Source organism: Fistularia commersonii, chromosome 17, assembly GCF_037954325.1.
Source record: "Fistularia commersonii isolate RoL2024-O1a breed Wild chromosome 17, RoL_Fcom_v1.0, whole genome shotgun sequence".
Taxonomy (NCBI): domain Eukaryota; kingdom Metazoa; phylum Chordata; class Actinopteri; order Syngnathiformes; family Fistulariidae; genus Fistularia; species Fistularia commersonii.
In genome coordinates this window covers 6823354-6850703 of record NC_141300.1, presented here as the reverse complement: position 1 = coordinate 6850703, position 27350 = coordinate 6823354, and the positions used below count along the sequence as shown (strand labels likewise).

General features: G+C 39.8%; 1 protein-coding gene across 4 annotated transcripts; it reads right to left on the bottom strand.

Annotated features, from left to right (window-relative positions):
• Window positions 1-76: 76 nt before the first annotated feature.
• LOC147224896 (excitatory amino acid transporter 2-like) lies at window positions 77-27329 on the bottom strand. Of its 4 annotated transcripts, none has more exons than XM_086163408.1 (11): window positions 27070-27325; window positions 10957-11096; window positions 9513-9665; window positions 8943-9193; window positions 8162-8309; window positions 7900-8026; window positions 7451-7684; window positions 7050-7244; window positions 5579-5713; window positions 4951-5139; window positions 77-3149 (listed from the first exon to the last, which is right to left on the bottom strand). In XM_086163408.1, the coding sequence occupies exons 2-11, from the start codon at window positions 11084-11086 to the stop codon at window positions 3146-3148; spliced, it is 1566 nt and encodes a 521-aa protein (XP_086019534.1). In that variant the 5' UTR covers window positions 11087-11096; window positions 27070-27325; the 3' UTR covers window positions 77-3145. The 4 variants fall into 4 exon arrangements, with proteins under 4 accessions (XP_086019534.1, XP_086019533.1, XP_086019532.1 ...); XM_086163407.1 differs by lacking the exon at window positions 27070-27325 and adding an exon at window positions 13569-13821; XM_086163406.1 differs by having other exon boundaries at window positions 2771-3149; window positions 4893-5139; window positions 27070-27329.
• Window positions 27330-27350: the final 21 nt, after the last annotated feature.

Sequence of the window (27350 nt, the reverse complement as noted above, 5' to 3'; positions counted from 1 at the left end):
ACACTCTCTTTCTCAAAGAAACGCTGTTTTTTCCTTCGGGACAGCTATAGTTTTCCAGAATATTCTGTAATCCCACTGAACAGAACATTTATATATTTTATTTATGTACAATGAAAATGAATGCACACTGCTTATATCTTCAAGGAACAAACATTCAAAACACTTACATTAGATACATAAAAAAGATATTTATATATTGTCGTGTGGCAGGTAAGTAAAGCAACTAGTTAACAGCTATTAGATAACACAAATAAAAACAAAACAAAAAAAACAAACCGAAAATAAATGCATTTAATACAGTTTCCTCTCTATACATTTTGTCTAATCTAACTATACCCAGGACATAGATGATATACCTTTCTAGAGGATTACATTTAAAATTTCACAACAATGAAACTATTTTCCTACATACCATTTCAACACTCCCAAAAAGAAAGCAAAAGGAACAAAATAAACACCAACAAAAAATGGTTGCCTACAATATATACACAAAGTGCAAGGAGGCACTTCAAATATCATGCTTTTAAGATAGTGGTGCAAAAAAAATACGCATTTTATTTAATTTTATTCATGCTTCTAAAACTGATGTTGAACATTGTTGCAGTCCAACACTCAACCCCATCGGTGACATTATGGTCTCCATCATCTCCTTACTGGAGAGATTTTGTTTTCCTGAAGATCACAAAATCTAAAAGGTCAAAATATCAGTCTGGAAAGGCCTGTATGGGTGTGTGCAGTCTGGTCAATATGATTCCACGTCATCATCTCTGAGGCCTTCATGTGCTTTGCATGTATGGGTGCATGTCAAAAATAAAATAATCACGGTCAGTACGGATGCTTGTTCCTGTTTTGCATGGACACATCAGTTTTTGTTGAGTGTAAAACAGACCACCGAGCTTCTGTTAGACAAGAAATTGAAATAAAAAAAAAAGAAAAAAGCAAAGACAGATATCTGAGGGTGTGTTGTTTGGGAGTAAGTGCTGAGCTATGTGTTTTGTTTACTTTCCTAGTGTTGATGTGTAGAACTTCAAGGCAAGGTTGTCAATATACACAAATAAAAAGACAAGACAGGAGAAAAGACACTGATCAATTCTCACCTTTCACTCATGCAAGCTAAAAAAGATTAACAGACAGTAGTCCAGCTGTGTTTGCAGATTTTTTTCAGCCATTTGGTTCTAAGAGAGTTATACTCAATACCTGACTGGTGAAAATATGTGTAAGTATGTGCCCGTTGTACTGTTCTGAGTTTTCTTAAATCTCTTCTCAGCATTGTGGACACGAAAGCTGCAGCATCTAGGGTTTGTAAAAACAGTCTTGAGCTCTGGTGGCAAAAATGGCATTGATTACCTTTTTTAAGTCTGGATAAACAAGACACCGCCAAACCACCTCTGATGAGTGTGAGTGTCTGACATCCGTGTAACTGTTGAAACCAAGAATCTACTTTGACAGCTGGGTTTTGCAGTAGCTCTCCTTCCTTTCCACTGTTCACCTGTCACTTGCTCCGCGTTCAGTCCAAACATTGTGCTTTCAGATACAAAGGCTGAGGCTCTCCCAACCGTTGGAATGTGTAAATGGACATATATGTGCTCAGTCAGGCATGTGTTGGGAAATGTTCCGTGACGAATCAAAAATGTATTGTCAAGACTTTTGCCATAAACACTAAAGTCATAGGTTGTGCTATTTCAATTCTTTTTTTTTAGTTTGTTTTGCTTTTTTCTTAAACAAATTGGATTTCTTCAAACGCAATGTATCTATAAAATAGTAAACAGATACTGAGGACTGAGGATCTCCTGTTGTCGTTCTTATATATTAATTTGGGATAAAGTCACTGTTGACATTGCAAGAATCTGGCAATTGCAATGCCATGGATTACATTGGCCCTCAACTTTATTTGTGCTTTTTGACTTTGTTTTGTGCTTCAGATTTGTTTGTGCTATATCTTATTTTATTTTTGATCAATTATATATGAAATGGAATAGGCTCTTGCTTATTTGAAACCAACAATCTTGTTTGGAAATGGGAAAATACATTACAAATTTTCACATTTGGTGCAGTGATCTCTTTTGCTTTAAATTTGGAGGCTAATATTGAACTAATATCAACCGTTGTGCCATCTGTTTGGAAATGGACATTCATGCAAAAAGAGTGATGTCATGGCAACATTTCAGAGACAGCACATTGATTGATTTTATGCCTGTTTGGTCCTTATAATTGACTTGGTCATAGTCTTAACCCAACATTCTCAATTACACTCACACCCTCACTCACACACACACACACACACACACACACACACACACACACACACACACACACACACACACACACACACACACACACACACACACACACACACACGAACACTGCTTATATCTCCCTCAGGTGACACATAGAAGAAAAAAAAGTCTCTTTTCCTTAAAGTAGATGAAAAAGGTCAACAAGAGAAGCACAACATTTGCTCCTGGTGTCATTTGCATCTTCAAATTCCATGATGATTACTCTTGTATAGTTTGAGGCTCAACACACTTGTTCCCTCCGCTTTTGGCCCTTTCATACTTGTGCTGAATGTCAGAGACAGTGTGCACCGTTAAACACATCAAAATGTGGCCAAATGTGCTCAGGTTTTTCATTTTTCAGATACTATGTTGAAAGGTAGTGGTTGAGAGGAAGACCCATCCATCTTTTTTGCATATCATGTTATACAACCATATTTAGTTTCACCTGTCAATTACAGATGTAGGATGTATTGCTAGAATAGCTTATCCACCCATTTTATCTTCCTTCCCTCCCAAAGCCTTGAAGTATGTTGTGCAAGTGTCTGCTATAAAGGAAATACTTGTGCGCTAACAGGTAACCTCTGTTATCGTTTCACGGTTAAGGGAATTAGTATTACTCGTCAGTCAGACAGACAGTTGGAAAAACTCTTAAAGGGACTAATTAATAAAAAAAAATAAAAAATAAACTAGACTCCATAATAAACAATTAGTAGTTCTGTTCATGACTTTTTTCATTTGCTCTTATTTTCACCAAATAGGAAAGCTTGTGGAGCCCAGGAGCAGGGGATCTCTGTGCTGCCATTATTCATGTTTCCATGGTTCCTCCTCGACAAGCGTGCACTCCGCAGCAGAGCCGTTAGTGGCTGAGGTTACCTGAAAGCAGTTAGCAGGGACATCTAAACCATGGGGTCAATAGATTTTCAACAAACATCATTGTCTTTGGCTCATTGAACTATTGACAAAGCAGCATATAGAGACAGAAAGGGCCAGAGAAGCATCATGCCATCATCCCATTATACTTCAAAAATGATCATGGTAGGCGGTGACTGTAAACATTAAAAATTCATATAACTTTAAGTTATATGATGAGGTCAATGGTTATGCTAATTAAAATTATTATAAAACATTTTCTTCCACTGTGGAATTGTTTGTTGTTTTGTTTTTTGTAATATAAAATTTTACGATGAAAAATTCTCTCCAAAGTACTTTGCGATAAAGTGCAATATGCAAACAATGTAAAGACTATCAGAAACTCCTGCAGGTCCCTCATGGGATTGTGCTACATTGGTCCCAAAACTGGAGTTTCTTTCACTGACCTGGGAGCAGACCACACATTTATGATGACCTATACATTAACAGCATGTGAAAAAATACGAATGAATTAATTGTAAATGAGGACGCATCAAATGAAAAAGCAAGGTACAGGCACTACAAAGTAAATGCATTGTTATCTAAGCTACAAGGCTTTGCAACTACACTACTCTTGCGCATCGTTGACAAGAACAATAGCGGTATGAGTCATGCGATGCACAAGCAAATATATGTTACAGGCAAACAAAAAGTGATGCGGGTGTATACTGGAAAAAGCAAGTTTTCATGTTGCATTTAAATCTAAATTACATGTGATACAATCAAAAAGCTTTTATCTATGGACGGACTGCTGCTATGACAGGTTGCCACCGTTGCTTAGCAACACCTTTCATCCTTTAATAAATGAATAGGCTCATCAGTAGACCTTTTCCAGCAGGGTAAATTTGTGTCAGGGAGCAAGCGCTCTGAACTTCCATATATAATTCTAAAAGCCTTGATATTTTCAATCAAGGGATTCAAAGTGCATCATGTTTTACATTATAGACGCTTCTTCACAGCTTTGGATTTCACAACCACAGTTCTCCCAACAGGCAGAAATAGCTGGTGTGAAAATGCAAAACCAGTCTGAGAATGAATCAGTTGCAACACAGTAGACGTGAGGATGGAATGTATAAACTGCTAATTATCTGCAACAATTTTCCTCTCGGCATATTTAAATCCCATAGCAAACGTTGGCCCGTTGGAATTGAACCTGCTGAATAATTAAAACTAAAAGCTACATTAAGATAAGGCGGAAGAAGTCGCAGTGAGCACAGATCTGTGACACCTGAAGCAGAGCATGGAAAACATTATCTTATTGAGGATCTGCTTTACTGTGAACTTTTAATAGAAAGATGGTCTGTTAAATAATTCCTACGGGTCATTATGGGGATTAAATGCCTTTGCTTTTGAGTTTGAGCCAATTCACAGCAGAATATAGGGACCAGATTTGCCTCAACCTGTAGATAAGATCAGAGAAGATTCATGCTGAATTTACATGCTCTGTAATGACTGATTTTTTATTTTCATTATTTTAACATTAGGGCTTTACATTTTTTGACAATCACAACACAGAAGCTGCCTTTCCAGGAGAAATGAACATGCACAAACAAACACATGCATAGAATAGCATAAAATAACAGGGGTGCTTTTATATTAAAAATGTGCAAAGATGCAAGTGACTAGGAAAGTAAAGCAAAGGCGCAGGTAAAGCATGCAACATGAGGTTTATATAGAAGTTTCTACATCTGTAAGCATTAATTGTACCTTGCACTCATCTACTAAGACAGAGTTGTTAGCAGTAGAGGTAGACGATAAGACGCACTGGTTGGAATTGTTTTCATGGTGGTTCTTCATGTCATCATAATAAGACCCGGTCTTTGTCATCATTTCAATGTCGTCAGATTTAACAACATGTGCATCCAGCTCCTCCAGTTCCGCCTTGGACAAGTGGTACACGATGCCTGCACCGTAGGAGTCACCCACCACATTCACAGAGGTCCTGAATCGGTCCCTGAAGAGAAACGAGCAGAGGGAAGATGGGCGGTGAGGAAAGTACTCTGACAGAACTGGGAATGTAAATAAGACAAAAGTAATGTGAAGCAAAGCTGAGCGTCAATGCACTGAATGTGCTTGTACAGTATGTGTACCAGATAGATAGATAGATGGATGGATGGATGGATGGATGGATGGATGGATGGATGGATGGATGGATGGATGGATGGATGGATGGATGGATGGATGGATGGATAGATAGATAGATAGATAGATAGATAGATAGATAGATAGATAGATAGATAGATAGATAGATAGATAGATAGATAGATAGATAGATAGATAGATAGATAGATAGATAGATAGATAGATAGATAGATAGATAGATAGATAGATAGATAGATAGATAGATAGATAGATTTGTTTTGCTTTCTTATACCATTTGATGTCAAACTCACAAAAGCCAGTCAACAGCAACAAGTAGACTGATATCCTGGGTTGGCAGGCCCACAGCAGTCAGAATCAAAAGCATAGTCACCAGGCCAGCACTGGGAATACTGGCCGCTCCAACACTTGCCAGAGTCGCAGTAAGGCTGAATGAAGAAACAGCAAAGTTTTCGTTCACCGCTTCCAAGAAAAACTAACCACAACGTCCACCACTGACTCACTGCTTGCCACCTTGCCAAACCAAACTGGGTTTCAAGCAACGGACGTATTTTGCAGAGTGCTTATATGAAGAGTGGAAAACCAGGCTGGGTCCTTTATGTTTATGATAGGAGCATCAAATATGAGATATGGGTTTTTAATTTGAACATTCGGAGAACGATACACCACAAAAAAGTCATCCCAAAGGTCACTGATGATGCATTAACTCAAGTGCACTTGTGAAAATGGCAAGTGATTCACAGTTATTCTTCTTAAATAGATGACAATTCACCAGCACCTGCAATTCCTTCCCCAAGGGGGCTTATTTGCCCGAGTGCATGATTTCTGTATATTTTATGGGGTATTTTTGGTTCCTTCGGATCCTTTAAATGCGTCTGCATTACAACATTACAAACACCCCTGTTTCATTTATCTTTTTCTGGATAAGCTGAGCTGCATTGACATTGACATTAACTGACTTTTCCAATTTTGCTGGTATGAGGAAGATAACAGTCTCAGCCAGAGTTGAAATAAAACAAAATTTCAGAGCACTGACAAATTATACCTTCTTCTAAAGCACACTTGACCTAATCCTTTTGTGGTTATTTTCCATACTAATGAAACTACTTTAAACAAGATCTCTCTTCACTAGTCTTACTTAATTTGCTGAATAATGTCGGAACAACCATTTATGGCCTCCCCTATTCAATTTTCACTGGACAGGTTCTTTTTATTAATAGATATTAATAATTGATAGACTGACAGAAAGACCTATTAATTTCCTTGTTCTTTTCATTGTCCCTGTGGAAGTTTATTTCTGTCTCTTATTTAAAATGGCCAGAAATGATGAATGTTTTGTTCTAATTTCAGACAAAAGCTGGTGACTGCATATAATAAGTCATGGCAATTCATGCTTCTCAGAGATAGAGCAGTGAAGCAAGGATTCCAAAGAATGAGTTTCAAAGACAAAGAAGTGAAAAATTAAAATTTGGATCCAAAGTAGTGAAAGTAAATTTAAGTTAATGAGACTAGACAGGTCAATGAGAAAATATGCTAATACGTTACCTTACGATAGAACCTTTAGTTAAGGTTATGAGAAACATTTCTAAGGTAGTTATCAACCCTTTCCTAATACAATTCAGCTAGGATTATTTTAAGACCATAAGGGAAGTACAAGGAACTCTTTTGTAGTTGGGTGTGTTATAGACCATGAACAGTTTTTACCTTTTTCAATATCATCTAGTAAAAAAAAATCATATAATCAACAAATCAGTAGTTTCTGACCTGACGGTGACAATCTGGCCCATGTCCAGATTGACACCATTCATCTGAGCAATGAAGATAGCTGCCACAGCCTCATAAAGAGCTGTTCCATCCATGTTGATTGTGGCACCAACGGGGAGGACAAAACGAGTGACTCGTTTGTCAATCCCCAAGTTCTCCTCCAGACAGCGGAAAGTGACAGGCAGTGTTCCAGCACTGGGAGAAAGAGCAAGAAAAATAAATGCATATATTAAAAAAAAAAAAATATATATATATATATATATATATATATATATATATGTATGCTTTTTTTTGCTGTTTTTTTTTTACCAATTTTGACCAATTATTTGACCAATAATAATAATGTAAAAAATGCATTATGAATTGACATGTATTCAATCATCTCTGTTTGTAGTACTGACCTGGAGGCTGTCCCCAGAGCGGTGATCCAAGCCTGGAAGATGCCCAGGAAGAAAGTGAAAGGGTTTTTCCTAACAATTACAAAATAGATACTGGGTAGGAAGATAACTCCATGGATGATGAGGCCCACAATCACTGTCACCATGTACATGCCCAGCTGCCTGGCCACCACCTCCAAATCTTTAATGGAGATGATCTTACCGCAAATCAGACAGGCAATACCAAATGGAGAATACCTGACGGGAAAAAAAGCCTTTGTCAGTTCATTATTGTGTCAAATACAGAATGCAAAGCATGACTCTGGGACAATTACATGCAGCCACCTGGGGTTAAATCCCCATAAGCATGCAACCATTTTTAATATAGTCCTCTTTTCATTAATTATATAAGTGGGATAACTTGGAGAGGATCTACAGACATGTGATTCCATAGTATCTTAAGTGATACTAACCACATGATCATGATGACAAGTTTCATCACAATCTCATTGAGGATGTTGAAGAATTCAATCATGAGTCTTGCCTTCTCTCCCATCTTACCCATGCAGATGCCAAATGCAATAAAGAAACCAATCAGCCCTGTGACACAAAGTCAATGGAAAATCAAACCATGAGCTTGAAAATGGACTGGTGAGATGTAACAAGGAGATGAGAGTTTATATAATAAGATATACCTCTGCCGCGATAACTTAATAAACATAAATGAAAACCTACCCAGAACATTCATGCCACTTTTGAACTGCAGTGACTTTTTGACGACATATTGAGGCTCCTTGGTAACATTGGCCAGTAGGCCCTCCATGGTTGTGGCATTCACATTCTCCTCCACAACCACCTCCACCTTCTTTGTGACAGTCTGGATCTGAATTAAGGGTTAAACATGGATTATGGAAAAATGTACTTTGGGTTACATGTGACATTACTTTGTGCCCACAACACATTTTAAAAAGACACAAGAAAGAAGAATGTGTTTAAAGTCATAATTTGCTCATACTTGTAACATATCAAGTATTTTATTTTATTCAATTCAATTCATCATTTCAATATCTCATTTTTGCCCATAGGCTCATAAGTTAAAGTTGCTGCATTGGTGGCAAGAAAGAGGGAAGGTTAAAATGAGCCTTATGATGATATTGTTATATCAAGGCTTGATAATGTTGTACTGCATAAATAAAACACATCTAAAGTGTTGTGTGATATTGTTATTCCAATAAGCTGCACATTTAAGGAGGCATCTTTTGAAAAATGCAATTACTTTTGGCTAATAATTGCAATTATATTGGATTAGAAGCAGTTATATATATATATATATATATAATATATATAATATATAACCAGCTATTTATATCCCACAGTAAGTGATTCAAATTTCTTCCAGGTGTGAGCATCAGGAACTTTCATAAAACATAAATTAAAAAAGTAAGATTATATACAAAAGTATGCATTAGTTTAATGCATATATGTTCTGGAAATTATGTAACTAACATCCACCTACCTGTTGAAAACAGGCCTGGACAAGGTTTTCAGGAAACAGATTCCTTATCAGATCGAAGAAGGCATCCAGGCTTGACACATCATCATTTTTCTCACCCTCTCCAAGATTCTCTTTAAGTTTGGGGTTTCCGGGGTGAATAACTAAGACCAGGATGACGCCCAAGATTGCAGCAATTATAGTCGTAGACATGTAGTAGACCATAGCTCTTGTTCCTAGGCGTCCACTAGATTTGGCATCTAATCCAGCAAGACCTGAAAAGTAAGCAAGGGCATAAATATGTAATCTTTTTTGTGCATGACAAATTGAATGTCTTTCAAAATGTAACATTTGTTTTACAGCTTCTTCTGATGTCTATCCTTGGTCATACTACAGCAGCAGTAGCAGCAGATAAAAAAAAGCTAATAAAAAATGGAAAAATAATGACTTCAACATCAAACTCATCAACATCAAACAGATCAAGGGAGTGGTAAAGTCCATGTGTTGAGAAAAAACACAATTAAACGATCAAAAATATGCCTTGAAGTTGTGATAATGCCACATATTTGCCACAAAGGATCAGTTGCACTAAACCTGTGATTAAACTGGAGATAATGAGTGGCAGGATCAACATCTTCAGCATCCTCATCAGGATATCTCCGGGAAAGGCGATCACCATGACAACGTCTGGGTGAAGCGGAGCAGCAACACGAAGCAGCATCCCTGCTACAGCTCCCAAGATCACACCTGAAGAGGAAAAAGAGAGTTTTTGACCTAAACTTCAACCAGGCTTGATGGTAAGACAGCAGAAGATCAGGTTATTATTTATAATGTTCGAAGCCGGGGAGGAGAAAAAAAAAAAAGAGTTGGACAAATGTCTCAATTCAAAAACAGGAAAACAGACTGAAACACTGGGTTAAGACAAAAAAGAAAATCTGCTGGGAAAACACACGAGGAGTGAGATAAAATGCCATTTGATCTGTAAATAGGACGTAGCATGATGGAGCATCTGTTGTTTTTACAAACCCAAAATGTTTTCTGATGAGGCAAATTTTTGACCTGCATTCACAGAAACATTTCCTCTCCCACCAAGCAAAGCCAATGCCCACCCATGTGTCCTCCAACAAACGTGGCCCCTAAAAATCCCCAGCAGCCCTGCCTGCCTGGACCTTGGGGGGGTTAAGCTTGTGTGTCTGTCTTTTTCAATGCCCCCTGGGTTGTACTTCCTCTGCATCCACACTGGTGCCAAAGATCACACAGCCTAAGACATTGTTTAATAACACACACTAGGATCCAAAGCCCCCCTACTTTATTAATTTTGTAAGCTGTCCTGCCTGCTTCAATCTATGCACCAGTTTGGATGGCACTTCATTTCCTGTGCCTTCTCTATGGCTTATTTGCAAGTTCCTATTCCGGCTCTTATCTGCACTCGTGACAGATGATCAGCGGTGCTCTGGCTCACTTTATATGCGGGTCCTGCCAACTAGGGTGAGATGTGCACCTTACACATACTTAAAAAAAAAAAACACACACAGTCGTGTGAACATGAAACAAGATGTAGGTGTCTAGACGAAAAATGGCTGCACCGCCTTTGTGGAAAAGTGCACCGCCTTTGCATATTAATAGGAAAGACAGATCATATAAACACATGGTAGGGAATTATATATGTCATGTGACCCCCATGCTGCATCACTGGAGCTGTTTTCTGCCTTTATTTAATCTCCCCCTGCGGTGCAGCAAGGCACTGCTATGACAGCAATATTGTTCATGCACAATCAGAGACTGTTTGGTTGTGACTGTTATTAGGAGCTTTTGGAAACAGGTGGGACAATGAAGGGGGAAGGTCAGGACAGCCAGCCATCTTTACTGTCTGGTACACATAAAAGAGACACAGATGGCATTTCCTGCTGCTATTTCTAGCTAGAGAAATAATTGAGCTCTGAGTTAACAGCATACTGAGTTCTGCTACGCCCAGCTTTCGTTTCCTAGGAACACACAAAGATGAAGAGAAAGATGCGCTGGCATCAAGATTACTGACCGAGGATGGTGAGTGTGAGCAGAAGGTTCTTGAACAACTTGGAGCAGATTTTGGCACATTTGGATTGGGGCCTGGCCTCTATGGGCTCCAGATGACTCTCGTGCATCCTCACCTCCACTTGTTTAGGCATACTGTTGGCACTGTGAAAGAGAGTGAGTGAGGTTTTAATCACATGCAAAGTCAAAGGGCTGAAGCCAGCCATAGTCTGGGCAACACAGCAATATTCATCAAAATACATCATGTAATGAGATTGGGGGATTTTTTTGAAGTTGTAATTATATCAGATCACAGACTTGGAGACAAACTCATAACTTGAAGTAATCTAATGCATCAAGCTGTCAGTCCCAGGACTGACTACAGTTGCTGTAGCATTCTGCGGATGGAAGCTGCTACTTATGAAGCTTCAGATTTTTTGCAAAAGGCAGTCTTTCCAGTAAGTTTTTTCAACAATTGTTTCGCTAAAGTAACAGCAATGATCTTGAGTATGTCAAAATTACTTGGCTTTTTATACTCATCAAATACAAAAAAAATAAATAAATAAAAGAAAATATATAATAATAATCATAATAACATATGCTTTATTACTGCCTCCTGGGGACATTCATTCTCTTCATGAGGCTTGTGGATAAGAAATTGTATTTGAATAAATCAGTGACACAATGTAATTATATAAAGGAAAAGTAATTTCCCGGGTGTTTGTGCCAATAAGGCAATAACTTCAAAGAGTAGGTGCGGCACGTCAACGATTAACTTGTAAAGTTTTAGGGTTTATTGATCAACTAGATTTTTTCTAACCTCTTTCTCACATCTGCCATCAGACACTTAAGAAGCTGACACTCATTCTCGTCCTTCCACATGTCTACTGACATTTAATTTACACTCAAATTGCATTCATCCTTGCATCTGCACTTTGTGAGTTGCACACCAAGCTGCAACCAAACGTCTTAATGCAATGCATTCTGCTCACTGTTCTCTGCAATGTTCCCATTCATATTTCTAATCATATTTATGATAATGTTTAAACTCTTCTACCAGCACATATCCCAATGCACTATGGACAACAAAGTAGGAATTTCACTGTACAGGGAAACACGTTTCTACACTGTACATGTGACAGTAAATGCTTTGAATCTTTGAATCGTAATTTTTTTTCTGTAGGAAATCTGTCTCTCTGATGTCATTCATGTCTATAAAGTCCATGAACATTTGTGCAGAGCTATATTACAATGAAAAGCAAAGAAGAAATAACACGAATGACCTCAACCTTATCCCCAGAGAAAAACTCAACTGTGAGGGATTTGATAGTGACGTTTCTTCATGCCTCCCTCCTATAGTTCACTATTAAGTGAAAACTTAATAGACATTAATCATTTCGGTTGACAGCTGAGTTTCTTTTGTACAAAGCTGTCACTCTTAGGCTTACTGGAAGTCAATAGAAAAACCAGTCACATATGGAAAACTTCCTCAACAATCACACTCTTTATTCTGTTATCGTTATGTATGTCAGGAGTCACTACAAACAGATACACGCACGCAAGCGCACACACACACACACACACACACACACACACACACACACACACACACACACACACACGCACAATCATATCTCCCCAAGCATTGTGTATTGCTGTGCTGTTAGAGCAAGTATAGAAGGACCACCTGGTCAGCTTCCAGGCACACAGATGGACCATTTCTATCTCCTCTTATTAACTTGAAAGTGAAGTGTGAAAAACACTGTGCATGGAAACAGTACGTAAAACTGCACATTCCAATGCACTGTGCATCGGCCTGTTTCCACCCAGATAATTCAGAGCTGAATTAGTAAAAAGCCATGAAACAAGCTGAAAAATTAGCTTTATATCATAATCCCATCCTATAAGAGGGACAAGTGGCGTTAATTGAATCTTCCCCTTTCTCTCTGTATTTCATTATTTTTAGCACAGAAAGAGGGGTAACAGATGTTGGATGTCCTAATGGTCGGATATTATTCTGTCATGATCCCCTCATTAGAGCCACTTTCACCAAGTTAGAGACAAAAATGGGTATAATACAAAAATGTGAAATGTACAGAAAAGAGAATGTCTGTTCTGTGAAACCCCCTGGATGTTTCTTGTGGATGATATACTTTTAATGTAATGTTGTTTTGCATGCCAGCCATATGTTATGGAAAATAATAATCAAGAGCATAAATCTTTTAATCTAGAGGGTAAAACAAATGTGTTGCAACTCACCTTTAGGAATTGTTAACAGAAAAATCCTAATGGCCAAACAGAGAACCTCATTATGCAAATGTAGTTATGATGACACAGAGGTATAAACACATGGTGTTTCTTCTGATAGGCATGAATGAGATCATCTCTAAAACCAATTATCTTGGTTGCGAACGTATTGAAAATCAATGAATAAGTTGCTCCACACAGCCCCAAAGCTATGAAGAATTAATTAAGATATTAATAATGTAGCATCTGATGTAAACCCAAGTGACACAACAACCTGTAAAGTTCCAGCCTTCAGGAATTCCATCTTGCCTTTCAGTTGAACACAACAGAATTCTTATAAATCAAGAAACTTTCCTGAGGGTGTCATTAAGTTCAGTGCATAGTACTTACTTCATTTCTGGTGGAGTTGAGGTAAGTGCTATATACATCTATCACTTTTCCAGCCTTTGGTATTCAAGATTGAATCAGCCTGAGAATCATTAGTAAGATCACCACTGCTCCATCCAAGATGTTAAAAGACATTAGCAGATAAGGTCCCAGCTAGAGTTCTGCTGAAGCTAGCAGCCTTCAGCTGACCACCAGCTCCTCCACAGCATTCAGAGAGGGGAGTCACCACAAAGCCAGTCACAGCCAAAGCAACCTGAATTGCCCCATCTTGATGCCTACACAGACCTCCTCCCTCTCTTAGCCCCCACCTCCCAACAACCCCCACCCCCTAGCCCCCACTCAGCACACAAACAATTACAAATATGCAATAAACATGGAAATAAATAAATGACTAAAAATGGAAGTGGAGGGGAGGAGTCAAAATCTGAGCTTAAGAGTAAAATCCCTCAGGGACCCTCTAGTCCCTAGACCCTCTAATCCCCCGGAGAGATCATGCTCCCAGACTCATGTAGCAACACGGAATACCAACTGAAAGGCCCAACTACTGGAGATGAGTATAATGATGCCTGCTAATGGCACAATACGGACAGTAGAGCTTTGTTAGTAGCCCTTTCGTAGAGAACATACCAAAGGAACAAAAGCCTGGAAGATTTAGCATCAGTTTTTAGACCGTTCTAATGGACAGCAGATGAGAGGTTAACGTTTAATGCTCTCACTATATTATATGACTCCTGAGTCCCTGTTGTCAAGTAGCTTAAAAACAACAACCAAATGCATATTTGATCTATGCAAATGGTAGGTTCTTGGATTTTATATCGAAACGTGGCGTCCATAAACAGTGAACCCTTTAAATCATGAATGGTCCATGTGATTCATGTGACAATGGTTTCAAGCTGATTTTCCTCCGGTCTCCCAGCAGCATGGGTCTTCACATGGTATTGAGCACTATCACATTACTCTAATTAGGGAAATGTGTTGGAAAGCTATTTCCTCTTCAAACAAATAAGCAAATGCACAAGAAAAGCCGGTGGAATGTCATCTCGTAGGCAAAGGTTGTGTCATGAGAAATCATTCATCCTAAATCCCGTGACATGTCATCATCACTCAAAGGGCTCTCTCTGGGACAAGGTAACCTTTTTTTTTGATGAGAGTGAGGACAGAGAGGAAAAGGTTTAAGGGGGGACACTAGGGAAGAAGGGGCTACTGGGGTCACACCAGCACCTCTCAGCCAAAGAGGGGCCTGTGAGAGGAAGGCTGAGGCAGCCATCCTTACTCTTGGCTGGTACCATGTGAAGCTTTCTGTTTCCTCTCCCTTTCTTCTGAGGGGCTTTGTTTAACTTGCAAACAGTGGCAGTGGCCCCAAGTTGCCCGGCCAAGCACTGCATCCAAACTGGCAGAGGCGAGAAAAAGGAGGAGGGGTCCGTGGGGCATCGAGAGGGGAGAGCAGTGGGCATGTCCAGAACGCCAGTTCTTTCAGGCCACTGATGTCATGCCTGTGTCCACCGTGGGAGAGCAGTGGAGGGACCAAGACGCCTCCCTTTCTCTATCCCCCTCCACAGTCCCTTTTTCGGGGATGAATGAATCTTTCAGAAGCTGCAACTCATTGTGTGCCATAATCGACAGCGATTATCCCAATTTTATGCTGCCTTCCCAGTGCAAGGAGGTTCCCTGAGTGCTTGCATTGAGGTTCGCTGCGAAGCAGCAAGGACCACGAGGGGTTGTCCTAGCAACACTCTGTTGCTTGCAGAGAAAGGGATGAAGGGGAAGGAGGAAGCCACACAAACACACACTCATCACACAAACATTAGGCACCACACACACTGCATTATGCAAAGACTGGGTGCAGCTTGATAGATTAGCACACAGATGAGATGCATAAAAAAATCACAGACTCATAGAGAAATTGACATTCATAAACAAAAAGCTAAGAATGTTTTTAATTTAGATTTTTACAACATTTTTACAACTTTCTTGACATCTATTTGTCACAATAAATGTGAAAATGTTCCGCATTTCACAATATTCTATGCAGACGTGATTTTATAAATGACAATGTTCTTGCATTTCTGACAGGTTGTGGAGCTATACTTGTTAAATTCCCTCAATGAGATCGATGTGATAGCACAGAGAGAGATGTAAATGAGAGGCAAGTTTCCCACTGGTGTCTTGAAGGGGCCCACTGCCTGTTCTCATGACTAGAGCATCACAATATACTGTGAGGTAAAGACAACTGGAGCAGGGCCAGGCTCCGGATATATCTGGCCCCTCTGGGCCTCAGAACCACTTGCCATGCAGTGGGAAGAAATGGACATACTGGCTGCCTAGGAGCTGTAAAAAATGAAGCTCTCAGCAAACACTTCAGGTTGCACTGTGCATAAGAAGTGGGAGATAAATTCCTCCATCTGAATAAACAAGTCCTTTCTTTCTTGAAGCCTCCCTATCTTTAGATTCCTTGTTGTGATAGCTGCGTTTAGTGATACACAGTAATAGAGAGAAATGTGCACATCAAAACTAACTTGGTTTATTCAATCTCTCCTCATATGCTTGCATTGAGGTCCCTCTCAAGCTGAGGATATGGCAAAAAAATGAAAACATTAGCAGGAACAGATTCAGAACTTTGCATACAATCAGGTTAAATTGTCAAAATAATCAAATGGTCATTAACTTTGCATTTTTATTGATTTCAATCAGTAGCTCAAATGACAAAAATGTTTGACGCATTAGCGAACAGATAAAAACCTAATATCTCCATCTTCATTTTCAAACATCACACCTAAATCAAATTGTTGTGCACGTAATAGCAGTTTAAAAATCGCTTTGTCACTCTAACTGGCAAATTGTTGAATATTCAATAATGGGCATGTGCCAACCGCAGACTATACATCAGAGGTAGGTTACTTTGACGTCATTGTGACGTGTGAGCCCTGATAAGCAAGGCCTCACACTTCAAGACGGCAGCTTCGGGACTTACACAGGCTTCCTCTGCTCCAGCATCCACCTTCAGCTCTTGGATATTTTAATAATTTTGAATAATTTTGAATAATTTCAGAAAATGAAGATCATGCTGCAGCCGAGTAGATTTTTAACTAGTGGTTCAGACCATAAGATCATTCAAAATGTTAAAGCGTCTTTTCACATGGACTTGCTTGTGTCACCCCCCTGCTGGCCAGTACATGATAGATTTAATCACTTGTGCATTACTCTTTTGTTTTCAGCCATCTTAATGTAGTCATTATCTTACAAAAACAAAGAAAGAAAGAAAAAAAATAATGTCATCCAAAGATTCCTCTTGAAATCTGAACTTTGACAGAACCCTGTAGTCAGTTTTAAAGTAAGACCCATGCCCACAAAAAGGTCTGTCAAATGTCAAATTGAGCATATTGTATTTGTATTTTTGATATTCACCTAAGTCCAGTCCCTGCCACTACTGCCTTACCTCCCAATAATATTTTGAGGAATAGCCCTTCAAGATGAATGTACCATCTACTTCAGATTGTTTTACATTCTATACGTCATTTGTAAAAAGCAATTATTTTTTTTCCGTATTCATTCTGTTTGGTTAGATTATCCTTAAAATCATAATAAGAACAGTGTTTGAGTAAGTGTCATTCAGGAACTCAGCATGTATTTATTTGTCCACATTTTCAAACCATCCATTGCTTAATGCTTCACACTGTTTTATTTCAGTCTCCGAGAGCCGAGTAGCAAACAGCTTTTTGAGTTGATCCTACCAAACAGATATGGGCAGCAGAATTTCAGTACCATGGTCAGTGAAACAGCCTTGAGCCTCTGCGAAGGATTACATGATGCCCTCAATTTAGATGTGTTGCATGTGGCTGCGCATCACTGAGAGTAAGAGTACTTTCACCACACTTCCAGTAATTTGATACACTTTGGTGAGTAGAAATAGATAAATAATAAAAAAAATCTCACACAAATGAAGTGCAGAGGGCGAACAATATCGGGTGACTTGTTACAAAGAGTCCCGAATAGCTGTTTTATCATAATGATACCACTGATATGATTTTTTTTTTCATGTCTGTCAACTGCTTTTTTTTCTCTTTCTTAAGATTTTTACTGAAACCATTCTATTTCCCAATCAGAGTGCATCAGCATTCTGGGGATGCATGACTGAACAATATTTTTTCTGTCCCTCGGATTCCTCCAAGGTTTTCCTTTGTTTGGCATAGCTCTTTGTGTCTATAATGAGGCAGTCATTAGAGAGAGCCTCTGGGAATCCCAAAGCCCATGTTGTAGGCTGCATAGGTCTCTCAGTTGTGACCAGTTTCTCTATAATTATGTGCTAACAGACTATTATGCGAGAGAGTAGTTGTCATAAACTAGATTAGTTAATTCATTGGGATAATATTCACTCAGATACGTGGTAGTTTGACATGTTACACACTTCACTGTTGAAATTGTAATTAAGGGCTTTAAATTCCAATGCTTGTCACCACAAATCTTTCAGAGACAATTGAATTGTTTCATTTTTTCTGTGACCTATTCCAAAACTTGGTAACATTTGTAGATTGTCTTCTGCCTGACCCTATCCTTCAAATGTTCTCGATGTGAAGCCAAAGCTACAGTGTGTTGCTGTGTCCGGTTGCTCCTTTCCTCACTCCCCTATCATTCACCTAAAGCTGCGCAGATGAAAGGTCATCTCGAGAAAAAAAAATCATTTATATTCATGTGAGACTTTACTCCAGCACCTCCCTTCTTCCTCCTCCATCAATGGAGGGGCTACACACCTATTGCAGATGCACTCATATGTCATTCCTATCCTCCTATAGCTGTTCATGCGGACTGGATATAGAGCCGTGCTATACTATCATTAGCAAAGGCGCATCTGTTTAACAGAGCTGGATGTATGGCAGCACGCAGCTTTTGATGGCTTCGGTCCGATCCCCACAGGAGCTCATTAAATCAGACAGTAAGGCAGGACCACCCCACCCCCAACTACAACCACCACTATTACCAGCTAGATAGCTGAGGGGAATGACGAAGGCAGGGAGAGAGAAATGTAGTAGACAGCGGGATGTGAGGGAGGGTGCAAACAGCAAGAATGCCATATAAAGATAGATGGGCGACGATATATGGGGGAGGGGTGAAAGAAAAAGACGGGGGGTGGGAGAAGGCTGGGCTGATGAGTGTTCGGATGTGGATGAAAAAAAGTCATACACAAGAGAAAAATATAATGAAGGTGCGAGGAAATGTCGGAGAATCAGATCTAGAGCATTTATGTCCTGTCTATTTAGAAATGGCACATTGGAGGGATTCTGTGTCTTCAGGTTACTTTTTGAACTCAGAGGTGACATCTTTGTCAGGCTGAGCGCCTTGCTAAGTGAGATTACTGCGTATGCACCGTTTCATGCATCACCAGACTCACTTGCCACATTCAAAAATGTAAATTTATATCAATAACAACAATGAATGCCCCGAAACTCACTGTCACACTTACATGTATTTGAAAGCAGTTAGACAAAATATCGCAGTGCTTCCTGTGGTCATGAATCTTTGTTGGCCCAGTCCTGTGGTGTATAGTCCTCGATTTATCACGAAGAGGACTAAGAAGAATGGATATGCTCTCGCTAATTAAACAGCGGAGTCTCTGAGGAATGAGAACCGCCTGCAGCAGAAAGGCCATCAGTGCACACAAAACCCCACAGGTCAAACAGAAATGACATTCCAGCACTCAAAGAATCCTAACATACAGAGACATACCAAGCTTGTTACAAATTTTGTTCAAGAGCCACATTTCGACACAAGTACAGACACACCTGCACAAGTACAGACGCACATATGCAGGTACAGCTGATAATCGCATTTTTTGGTGAAGCCACACACATGGTATTTGTTTGAACATCCCCAATGTGTATAATAATTACATTTATAGATCGACAAAATTGATGCTGTGCATTTCTGTGATTTATCATGACCCTTTACTGCCATATCTCTTTCTTTTGTGTCTGTCATCGACCCTAGAACAAAGAACGTCAAACTTTAATCTATTGAATGCACACCCGGAACTCGGTGTTCAGTTAAAAATATAAATAAATAAATAAATAAACAATGACTAAATCATTGAAAAGCAGATGGCCAGGCATGTTTATATAGAATCTAATGCTTTGTACACTACAGTAAAGGGCAGCAGAGACATACTGCTTGTTGACATGGTCTGTGGAAATATAATCTTACGGATTTTTGATTACTGTCATTTTCTGAAGAAAAAGATTTCAATCAAAAAGCAGTCAATGTGTCTGCGTCACAAAGAGAACAAAACATCAAGGATGAACACAACACAATGGAGATGTGAAAAAGCATGGAAGTGAGACATCTGTCAGTCTCCTACTTTCACTTGTCTCGCAGTGTGTGTTAAATAGTTTCCTCCTTGTATCTGCCCACTGCCTTTCTTTCTATGAGCTTTTCTTCTCCTCATCCTCTTTCACATACACACTGCACATCAGCTAAAACACAATCCTCTAATTATAATAGCCTGCCAATAGTAAAAGTCAATCACTGACAGAACTTTCAGGCAAAAGCACTTTTAACATGTTTTCACTGTTTCATCCCAGTCATAGTCACCCCCCCCAAGGAACTCTCATCTTAGCCTGTTAAACCCCTTTCAGTCAAGCTTTAAGGCGAACCAACACAAATTCCCTTAAATCCTCGTTCACTTTAATCCCGATTCAATAAGAGGAACCCGGATTCCCAGTGATGTCAGACAGTATGGGCTGGATTCTCCAGTGTTTAACTTACAAAGCTGCTTCGAAAACACTTTCAAGTACTGTCAATTAATTCGACAATTTGGATGGATGGGTGGGTGGGTGGGTGGGTGGATGGATGGATGGATGGATGGATGGATGGATGGATGGATGGATGGATGGATGGATGGATGGATGGATGGATGGATGGATGGATGGATGGATGGATAGATAGATAGATAGATAGATAGATAGATAGATAGATAGATAGATAGATAGATAGATAGATAGATAGATAGATAGATAGATAGATAGATAGATAGATAGATAGATAGATAGATAGATAGATAGATAGATAGATAGATAGATAGATAGACAGATAAATGATGGCAGATCCTAATTAACCAGCGTATAATGTGGTGAGCCAAAACCCACTAACAAAACCCTCTCTGTATTGACCAGTCATTGAGGGGAGCCGCTCTTGGAACACGCCACCCCGACTAGAATAATGGGCCACTTTACAGGCCTCCAAGTTAGTTCACAGAACCTAGAGCTGGGAAACCGCTAGCACAGGGTTCATGGGGAGGAGGGGTAATTTAATTGTTTCCTTCGTTTTTGTTTTTGCACCCCCCACCACAAGCCTCTTTCCTTTTAGGTCTGAAAAGGGGGTTTGACAAACAGGCAATGAAGGGGATTGTTGTGTGTTCCGCTGGACAAGTGGGTGAGGTAAACAAAACTAGACTGTATGGTCCATCAGCTGGGCCTGTCGAGATGGGATAGGCAGAGCAGTGGGGAGCTGTATCTAAGCGGAGGGAGGATTGGTTAGGGGTGCAAGCAGGGAGGGGTGAGGGCCACCGGCAAGGGCGGAGGGGGTGGAGGGCAAAGGGTCTTGAAGAATCAGAAGGGAGAGCGTATAAAGTGGTTATTCCGGAAGAAGTGGGAGGTGGGCAGGGGTGCCGAGGTTACTCTACCGAGTTCGGGCATTGTAGTTGGAGCTAAAGTTTTCATGCATGTGACCATTTTGGCGCCCTAAAATGTCCGAAAGTGATTGAGCTCTCCGTGCTGAAGTGGACAAGTGGCAGCTCTGCTTTGCGCTCCCACAGCTCAGGCTATTTACATACTCAAGAGGAACATTAATGCCTGCCGAGCCACCGGAGCCGAACAAAGAAGCACACAAACCTTCCTCAGAGGCCCATTACGCACTTAATGAAGGATTTGTGGGATAGTAGAAAGGAGCAAAGGAAGAGGAAGGTGAATGAAGCAAGGAGGGGTAGTGGGGAAAGTGGACATTAAAGTTTTTTAGGGGATTTTCACTTTCCTACTTATGTCAGAGATAGCAGGTGATGGCAAGGGTAGCAAAAATAAATATTATATAAAGCCATTCCTTTGGTACCATAAGGAACCACCGGCCATCATTAAATCTTTTTCCAGCCACTTCCTACCCATTCCCCTGGCAATTATCTTCCCATGATGCTCATTATGAAACGGTTTACAAAAGCTATACTTTTACTGTACGAGGAAAAGACAGCAGCAAGGCCAATTCCTGCAGGATACAATTAAGTCGCCAACCGCCTTAAACATAAGGTTGAACACAAACTGCCCTTCTTAACAGAATTTGAAGTATGTTTGGAATACTTGTTTGAGTGTGTGGGGCAGTGTTTGTTTTCCATTCAACAACTGTCACAAATTCTGTGTCACAAAGTTTCTTTTCACTGATCTCGTGTTCATGTATATGGAAGCATATTTTCTACAGAGACTAAAAGTAGCACCATCTGACAACCAGTGTGAATCTGTCAAATTGAATTCCGCGTCTATTGTCCTCATGAAGTTTTCTATTTGTTTAGAACAAATCAATTAATGGGCTTCAATGATGATACTTTGTTGCTACCACAATGGGCCGATTGTTCTCCATGGCATGGTCTTTGGTTTCGAGAGCGAAAAAACAAAACAAGACACCCCACCCCCACCCACCTCGGTCCTCCCTCCCCCTTTCCGTTTACTATTCAGTCTCATTTTCGTGACTCCCCCTGCTGACCTGAATTTTGATGTAGCAGGTGCCAATAGGATGTGGGTGGCTTGGGGTTTAGGAAGGACGACAGTGGAGGAAGTTGAGGCCTTCATTGCACCATAGTAAACATTCAGTCCCCTTGGACCTGCAATCTATTATGGCCCAGCATATACAGCATTTATATGCATGTTTTAGTGTTATGTATATATACAGAGAGATAAGGAAAGAGAAGAATTGGAAGTAAACTAATTTGTCTGTTGTCCTTTAGTCACTTTATCTTAACTTTTTTAACTCAAGAGGGAATTGCAACAGCTTACGGACTTGCAAGGTAAACATTGGTCATAAAATGGTGTCTTGGCCAGATAGCACCTTTAAATATTGTGTTGTCCGAAAAAATGTGTCACATTTGTCCCTATACAACTGGTCTGGAGGTCATTTCAGACACGTCGGGTGCCAAGTTAAGCATTTAAGGGGCTAAAACAATTTAATTGATTAGAGTTAATATGATATATTAGTGGTGTTTGATGTTCTATTATGCTCCATTTAAATCATATTATGTTAGAGATACTTAGAGATACTGATGTTACTGGTTTTCTGAGTAAAAGGAGAAAAGGTCGATCAAGACTATTTCTCTCCAGTTGATTTCAGTCAACCACATTTGTATATTTCACAGCAATGGAATGGGGAAAGTTGCAAGTGGAATGTAAGTCATATTGATTAACTATTCATTATCTAATAGAAATTCAGATCCTCTCTTGCAGCACATCTGAAGACATGTGAAGGCTTAGCCATGTCCAGGGGAGATCTATCATTTTGCCGCCCAGCAGCAGACGCGCTAGTAAAAGCTTGTGTGTCTGTTCCTGTGCAGTCACACAGAAGTGAAGGGAGCCTAACCCTTTGTTTGGTCAACCCATGGGAAAGACCTCTCTCTGTTCAGCTTTCTGAGAACAGAAACACAAATTCTATAGGCAGGCTCATATTGAGAAGATTCACACTGTGAATTCAGCGATGAGAACATGAACTTCAATTCAGAGCTCATCAACACAAAAGAGTGGCAAAGGAATGTAGGAGAAATCAAATGCCAGACAAATTAAATGAAAATATATTGAAATGGAGAGGAATGATTCACATAAAAAAAAAGGGGGGGGGGGGATCTGAGGGAGGAAAAATGGGGTATTTATTTCCAGGGGGACAAACAGATTCAGGTGTAAACAAGGCTGGGAGTGGTGACAAATTATAAGATGAGCTGGATGGCTCTTTGGCAACATCAGTGGATTCCCAGGAGGATTACTCAGGAGCTGAAGGCTGCAGACATCCGGTAAGACCACAGAGAGGCGATACAAGTGGCTTACACATGCATCTGAAGAGCCGTCCCTGTAAATGTCTTATTGCTGTAATCCAGTGTCTACATAACCTGGTGTCTTTCCTTCACCCACCATCTGCCTCTAGTGTCTACTGTACCCCCAAACCTCCCAAAGTATCCCCTCAGCCACAAGCACTGACTACTTTGTCATTCACATTCTTTCATACAGCAGTGAAGGAGGACGGGCTGGACTTGACAGCTAACATATGTTGCATTGTCAGGCTCCTCTTGTGATCACTGGTGTTCGCTGTTCACGGAAAATGTAAGGAGGACAAACAAAATCCCATTTCTATCCTGATTAATCCATTGACGTTTCAACTCTAGAAAAAAAAGAAAAAAAAATCGTGGAAATCCTCTTTCTCTTTCCTCTCTAACCCTCACATACCTTAAAGCTTGTCTCACATACTCTTAAACTTCTGGCAGTGTAAACCATTTTTAATGGCCATAAAAATGTTTTTAATACTTTTTTAAAATGTTTTATTAATTTCATCAGCCACCAGACTGTAGTGAAGTATATTATGTAAAAGATAGAAAATATTACTTCTAATGTTAAGCCGGCTTTGTAACTGGTAAACCAGGGAAAGCAATCCATCCATCCACAGTGCCATATGTAGAAAATGCATTAGATTCAATTCATTTTGTTTGCTTGCTCTGTGGCGTTGATGCAATTTTCCTCTCATCAGTTCCAACCTGTTCCTTCTGATGGTACTTGTCATCTGGCCTTCCATTCCTAGGGGTCACACACAGATAAATCTATCCAGTGGATCCTTATATGAATCACACTCAAGGACAGGAGTCTGTGAGGATCAATTGATAAAACTATTGAGATGAAAGGGGAAAATTTAATTTCACCCGGTGCAGCACTTTCAATCAAGAGTCTACAAGTAAGTGAACGTATTGATTTTTTTTTTTTTTTACACTTGTGCGGTTAGCTCTTTTCCCTTCCCATATTATTAACCCCTGACTTGTGCTTGTCGAAAAGTGGTATCCACTATCATAGTTTAAACCATCATCTCACAACCACACATGTACAAATAAAACATCCAACCTGTGCTTAGTACCCTGAGCAATGTCTACCCTAATTAAATAGGCATCATCACAGATGGCTGGGATTAGCAACGTGGATGTTGTTGGGCTGTTTTTTTTAATTCCATACTAGTATATATTCATAATTCTTTCGACCTATGATCTCAGAGTAATTTCAAAGCATTATCACCATTTCAGTTAGTGTGACAAGCACACATACGTCATAGATGATTGCTGACAAACTGGTTCAGGCATTTCTTTCGTCTGCAATTAAGACTTTTGTATTTTTTACAAACACTATAAATCTGAATCTCTTTCAGCCGTCCATATTCATAATTTTAAAAACGATAACCTTCTGTAAACATTCCTTAAGCACTTGGCGGGGATCAATGGAATCTCAGATTTTAGTTTAAAAAGGAGGGAAACTGTGTCATAGATTCTTTAACTATAATGATATCTTAATCTCAGTGGACAAAAGACAAACATTTGAATAATGTGCCTGAATGAACAGCTACCGATGTCAATTCGCATTTATGTGAACACACAACACACACAGAAACACACACACATAGATTGAGGACAGCCATTTATATATTAAATGACTCATCCAGCCTTTCAGCATGTGTGAGTTTGTGCCTTGAATGTCTGTCTGTGCTCATTCATGTAAGGCAGCAAATACCACAGTACAGTAGTTTAGAGAGCAGCCTCTGGGAAAAGGACAAAACGCATTAGCTGCATGGACACTTTCCTATACCAATTCTACCAACAATTACACCGATTGCCAAGCCCCCTTCAGATCATTCCCGTGACTGAACGGAGCCAGCTCCTTATATTGGGAGCACCAAAGGAAGAAAACATGTTCATTAAATATCCAGCATGCACAACTATCATGCTCATGAAAAGTGCAGCCCTTGCACAAGGTTTCATTTATCAATGTGCTGCTGGCGGCGGCACTTCCAATAGCATTCTATACATTTTTCAAATGACAAGCCAGGACTATTGCAGAAGGCAATCAACTGAGGGTGCCAAGAGAGTTGGTTTCCATGGTGACATTGATGGTGCTCTTGGAGTACTGTTGGTCTTTATGTTGTGTGTCTGCAATGTTGTGTGCACCAATCTGTGAGTGAGTTTGTACGTGTGTGTGTGTGTGTGTGTGTGTGTGTGTGTGTATGAGTGTATATGTGTGTGTGCGTGTGTGTGTGTGTGTGTGTGTGTGTGTGTGTGTGTGTGTGTGTGTGTGTGCGTGCGTGTGCATGGAGGGGGTGTTCATGCGTTTTAGTATGAAAGGGGGAATGGGCTGCAACGATTGGCTCGAGAAGTGGGTGGCGATGGTAAAGTATAACCCTCTGTCATATCCTTCGTTTCTTTTTCTTTTTCTCTCTCTTCCTTTTTCTTCACTTTTAGAAGACTAATGCAGGTGAATATTACACTTCCTTTCAGATTTCTCAGGGGGATGCCAACGAATGGTCCAGTTCATGGCATCCCCCTTTTAGCATGCAGCCAACCTTAGTGAGAGGACTATTTAAAAACAGTTTAAAAATCCTTGTCTTTTTCCCTTTTTGGTTGACCAAAGTCATTCATTTTAATTATAATAAATAGTAAAATTTGTCAGGCAATAACATAACTCTGAATCTACAAAATTAAGTCTAACTTTTTCACTCACATGCAATAAATCCCTTTGAAACGGCATCAATCCGTGTGCACCCGTTGGTTCTTCCTCAGAGGGGATTTGCGGTTGATAGCCAAAATCACAGAGGTGCTCATTAAGTAAGAGTTATTGGCAGTAATTTTTATTTCAAAACACCCAACCAATTGATGAGACAGGAAACATTTGGTCAATTGGCATTAACAGTGTACTTTCTCAGCCACCAATTTGTTGCTTTGTACTACTTTTCCAAAAGGAAAAAAAATGCATCAGAGTTCAGCCTCTGAATTGTTTTCTACTCTGTTATTGTATATTCAACTGGACCAGGAGTTTAATTTAAATCATTTCTCATTGGCAAAAGGTACTTATTAATGTGCAACGTGCAGACATAATTGCTGAATCCTAGAGGAAAACAGAATGGTAAACACAGCCCTTTAACTATATTTGTAACAAAATGTACACCTGTCCTAATGTAAAATGCCTATATATATGATTGGATTTTGAATTAGAGAAAAAAGATGCCAAGAAGATTTTTTTTGGTCTTGTTCTTTTTTTTTTTTTTCCAAAGAGAAGAAATTCCCTCAGATGTCTGCACAAAACCTAGATGAACCCTTGCTGTCTCAGGAGCGCTGATTTTTAAAGCGCTGTCAAGAAAGAATTAAATACATACCCTAAAATAATAAGGAATTAAATAATATTTAAAAGAAAAAAAGGGTGGGGGGTATCGGTAATATCCAAGAAAGATGAAAATGTTGCCTTACCTTTGTTCAAACCCACAAGGTTAAAAAGAGAAAAGTTTCTAGCGTTGCCCCTTTGTAGGGTTTTGTCGCATTCGCTTCGGAGAGGGTCGGACGGCCGACGCGAGCTGCAGCGCGCACTGCGGTCCAGGACTGGGGCGCTTCGCGCAGCAGAGGGGCTGGATTCTCTGTCGGTAAATTCCGAGGAGCTCCGCGGCTAAACGATCCCAGCTAAATGAGCTCTGTCTCACCTCACTCCTCGATGCTTTACTCCCCCCCCCCCTTGCCCCCCACCCCTATACCCA

Coding starts and splice junctions, on each gene's coding strand:
- LOC147224896 (XM_086163405.1), bottom strand. CDS start 13,606: ATGTATATAGCACTTACCTCAACTCCACCAGAAATGAA. Junction 9,194..9,512: donor TATCTCCAGTTTAATCACAG/GTTTAGTGCAAC, acceptor CTTACTTTTCAG/GTCTTGCTGGATTAGATGCC. Junction 8,310..8,942: donor TCCAGGCCTGTTTTCAACAG/GTAGGTGGATGT, acceptor CCCTTAATTCAG/ATCCAGACTGTCACAAAGAA.